Source organism: Propithecus coquereli, unplaced genomic scaffold, assembly GCF_000956105.1.
Source record: "Propithecus coquereli isolate 6110/MARCELLA unplaced genomic scaffold, Pcoq_1.0 Scaffold80, whole genome shotgun sequence".
Lineage (NCBI taxonomy): Eukaryota > Metazoa > Chordata > Mammalia > Primates > Indriidae > Propithecus > Propithecus coquereli.
Genome location: NW_012154174.1, coordinates 1,583,563 through 1,588,403, shown reverse-complemented (window position 1 = coordinate 1,588,403; position 4,841 = coordinate 1,583,563). Strand labels below are relative to the sequence as shown.

General features: G+C 38.8%; 1 protein-coding gene and 1 pseudogene across 1 annotated transcript in view; one reads left to right on the top strand and one right to left on the bottom strand.

Annotated features, from left to right (window-relative positions):
- Positions 1 to 4,841, bottom strand: part of NUDT13 (nudix (nucleoside diphosphate linked moiety X)-type motif 13) — a gene marked incomplete at its 5' end in the record, with an annotated part of 43,696 nt that overhangs the window by 32,687 nt on the left and 6,168 nt on the right. Inside the window, 1 exon segment of the mRNA XM_012663215.1 lies at positions 627 to 761. Coding sequence (XP_012518669.1) covers positions 627 to 761 — 135 coding nt within the window.
- LOC105825502 lies at positions 831 to 1,437 on the top strand (annotated as a pseudogene).

Here is a 4,841-nt window from a genome sequence, read left to right as displayed (position 1 = left end):
TTTTTTTAACAAGCACCAGGTGATTCTTATATTCAGGCCAGTTTAGGAAACATTAGCACATAGTATTTCTCAAATCCTCTTCAGGGCAATAAGAACATTTGCATTAGCCACATGCTATCCCTGTGAAAGAGATGACATGGGACCTCACAGCTCCTGTGTGACCCTCATTCCAGCATCGTTCCACTTACACATAGACCCTTAAACAGAGAAGGAAAGCCCGATAGGAGCCATGAGCCTATAGCAAAGTGCTTCCCAAATGCAAGTCTGAGAACCCAGAGCTACTCCAAGGAAACATTTTTATTTGCCTCTATTGATAACAGAAATAAGAATGAAGTTATGAATTCTAAAACATTTCTTATGAAATATTTAAGAAATATAAAATGTATAAAGGTACAGAGAATAATAAACATCTGTGCACCTAGCTTAGAAAGAAAGCATTAAAATATCCTTCATTTTCTTTTAAATGATAATAGACGATAGTTTTTTTATATCCTTACTGAAATAAAAAAATAGAGCGTTGATAACCTTTTTGTATTCCCAAAATTTTCTTTGAAATTTTACTATTATGTGAAATCCCAAAGTCTGAGAACCACTGCAGAGTACTCAGTAGGAATAATGTTCTATACCACTTATGGAAGAGGAGCTGTCCAGACCTAGATCCAGAGCAAACCATGCTTCATGCTGTTCAGAGCATCCAATCAGCACAGACTCTTCTATTCTTTGTGCATCCTGTCCAAATTTACCCAAGAGCCCTTTCAACTCTAAGAAACAGAAAGGAGAAGGGAGAAAAGCAAAAAGCAAAGGTTTCAATTAAATCACTGCAGCCATATCAGACTTAAATGAAATCATCTACTTCAGATTTTGGTACCTTGGTAGCATTTGAAACAGCATCGGCCATAACGACCGAAATGGCCAGTCAGTCCCAGGGTATCTAGCAGCTTCTGCAAGCCGAGAAGTGGGCGGCTGAGAAGGTGGCAGATGCCAGGAAAAGGAAGGCCCAGTGACTGAAGCAGGCAAAGGAGGAGGCACACAGATGGAGGTAGAGCAATACCGCAGAGAGCGAGAGCAGGAATTCCAGAGCAAGCAGCAGGCGGCCATGGGCTCCCAGGAGAACCTGTCAGCTGAGGTGGAGCAGGCTACGAGGCACCAGGTGCCGGGCATGCAGAGCTCCCAGCAGAGAAACGAGAGCACATCCTGGCCCAGCTTCTTGGCCTGGTCTGCGACGGCAGGCCCCAGGTCCACCCCAACTACAGGATTGCTGCCTAGGACCCACCGCAGGGCCTGACTCCTTCTGCCAGTTCCCTCCCTCAAAGAAACCCCCGAATCAAAATCACCTCCCACCATAGTTCTTTTCTCCTTTCCATTCCCTGGAAATCCTAGGAGGCAGGATCCAATAATTCTCCTATGAAACTTATACATGTCCTGCTCAAACCTGAATCTCCTTGTTCTTTAACCCTCACTGGGAACTTGTAAACTCCCAAGTCATTCTCACCTAACCCGTTTGTGCAAATTGTAATACTGGGAAGTAGCGATGTGGAAAACACCCTGACTTCAGAGCCTGGCTGACTGTGTCCCTCTGCTGACCTGACTTGCTGGCTGTGCAACCAGGACAAGCTACTTCTTATAGCCTCAATGTCCTCTTCTGTGAAACTGGGATAATAATAATGCCAAGGTTTCTGCAAAGATTAGGAATCATTATGTGGAGAGCCTAGCATGGTTCCTGGCGTGCAGTAGCTGTGATTCGATAAAGGGCAACCGTGTGATATTATTACCACCCCCGTTCACCAGCCAAAACCTATATAGCTGTTTCCTCAATGTCATCAGTGGCTCTTTAATTCCACTCATTCATGCTGTGACCCTAGTAATTCTCTGAGGAATTGGTTCTTCCCCCATTTCTTTTCCCAGACACCTTATAATCTCCAAAAAGATGAAATCATGACTTCACTTAGCCCTCTATTCCAGGTTCCAGGTTCCAGGTAGATACTGCATCTTGTGGCCTTTTTGTTTTTCTTATGCTAGTCTTGCTCTTTGTTGGATTTTCCCCTTTTCTTATTTCCCCAAAGACCCATCAGACGCTCACTGCTTCCTAAGATCTAAGGTGATGCTGTGTCGCCTCATGTGCATGGCCTTCCCTTGTACATCCTTGACACCGTACTTTCCCTTTGTAACAATAAAAAAGTGTCAATAAAATAATCATGAGCAAACCAAAAAAAAAAAAAAAATCATCTACTTCAGCTTAAAGTGGGTATACTTGGCTTCCAGTCATTGCCCTGCAGCTCATATCTATGTAATCTTGGTCTAATCACTTAACCTCTCTAGGCCTCAGTTTTCTCATCAGCAATCTGAGGAGTTTAGACCAAAGAAGGAATTTTATCTGTGTAACACTGTATTCCTCTATGATTGTAGCATGAAAGGAATATATCCCCTTGTTAGTAAGATGCATGATATTTAACTTATTAAGGCATTGGAAAAAGTAAGTGTCACACAAAATGACAGAAACCAATCTAGTTCTATAATTAGCCTCCAGATTGTGCTGCTTTTGTGGGCTAAAGTGGAATACTCATCTGAGATCCTGGTCTGTAAAAGACAAGTGCTATGTAGGGAGAAAACCTGTATTCTTGTTCATGAAGGACTTATATTTGTTCATAATACAATATAATGTTGCTAAATCTCTTAATAATGTTTAGTGTCTTCTGATGAAGTCCTCATATTCTTCTGCACTGCTAGAAACTACCTATTCATGTACTCCAGCATGTGACCTATGGGGGAAACTCACTGGCAAAATATATGTATTCTAAAATTTTTTATTTTTAATTATGGGTACATAATAGTTATATATTTTTATAGGGTACATGTGATGTTTTGATATAGGCATACAATGTGAATTAATCAAATCAGAGTAATTGAGGTATCCATCACCTCAGGCATTAATCATTTCTTTGTATTAGGAACATTCCAATTCTACTCTTGTAGTTATTTTAAAGTATACCCTAATTTATTTTTGTAGTCATTTTGTTGTGCTATCAAATATTGTTCATTCTATCTATCTATCTTTTTCCACCAATTAACCACCCCCACTTTAAGGCCCCCTCCCCGCTACTCTTCCCAGCCTCTGGTAACCATCATTCTACTCTCTGTCTCCATGAGATCAATGGTTTTTAATATTTGGCTTCCAAATATGAGTGAGAACATGTGAGATTTGTCTTTCCGTACTTGGCTTATTTCACTTAACATAATGTTCTCCAGTTCAATCCATGTTGTTGCAAATGGCAGAATTTGATTCTTTCTTATGGCTATATAACATTCCATCATGTGTGTGTACCACATTTACTTTACCCATTCATCTGCTGATGGACACTTAGATTGATTCCAAATCTTGGCCATTGTGAATAGTGCTGTGATAAACATGGGAGTGCATGTATCTTTTCAACATATTCAATTCCTTTCTTTGGGATATATACCTAGCAGTGGGATTGCTGGGTCATATGGTAGTTCTATTTTCAGTTTTCTGAGGAACCTGCATACAGTTCTCCAAAATGGTTGCACTAATTTACATTCCCATCAAGAATGTACAAGGGTTCCCCTTTCTCCACATCCTCACCAGCATTCTTTATTGCCTGTCTTTTTGATGAAAGCCATTTTAACTGGGGTGAGATGATACCTCATTGTAGTTTTGATTTGCATTTCTGTGATGGTGTTGAGCATTTTTGCATATACCTGTTGGCCGTTTGTATGTCTTTTGAAAAATATCCATTCAGATCCTTTGCCCATTTTTAAATTGGATTATTTGATTTTTTCCTATTGAGTTGTTAGAACTTCTTATATATTCTTGTTATTAATCTTTTCTCAGATGGGTAGTATGCAAATATTTTCTCCCATTCTGTGGGTTGTCTCTTCACTTTGTTGATTGTTTCCTTTGCTGTGCAGAGACTTTTTAGCTTGATGTGATCCCATTTGTCCAGTTTTTTGCTTTGCTTGCCTGTGCTTTGTTGGTACCACTGAAGAAGTCCCTGCCCAGACCAATATCTTGCAGTGTTTCCCCAATGTTCTCTTTTAGTAGTTTCATAGTTTCAGGTCTTATATTTAAGTCCTTAATCCATTTTGATTTGATTTTTGTATATGGTGAGAGATAAAGGTCTAGTTTGATTCTTCTGCATATGGATATCCAGTTTTCCCAGGCCCATGTATGGAAGAAACTATCCTTTCCCCACTGTATGTTCTTGGCACCTTTGTTGAAGATAAATTCCCTATAGATGGGTGGATTTATTTCTGGGTTCTCTATTCTGTTTCATTGGTCTATCTGTCTGTTTTTATGCCAGTACCATGCTATTTTGGTTACTACAGCTCTGTATTATAATTTGAAGTCAGGTAATGTGATTCCTCCAGTTTGATTCTTTTTGCTCAGAATAGCTTTGGCTATTCTGGGTCTTTAGTGGTTCCATATAAATTTTAGGATTATTCTTTCTATTTCTGTGAAAAATGTCAGTGGTATTTTGATGGGGATTACATTGAATCTGTAGATTGATTGCTTTGGGTAGTATGGACGTTTTAACAATATTGATCATTCCAATCCATGAGCATGGAATATCTTTCTATTTTTGTGTGTCTTCTTCAATTTCTTTCATCAATGTTTTAGTTTTCATTATAGAGATCTTTCACTTCTTTGGTTAAGTTTATTCCTAGGTATTTTATTTTATTTGTATCTATTTGTAAATCAGATTACTTTCTTCATTTATTTTCATATTGTTTACTATTGACATATAGAAATGCTAATGATTTTTGTATGTTGATTTTGTATCCTACAACTTCACTGAATTTGTCTATCAGTTCCAATAGTTTTT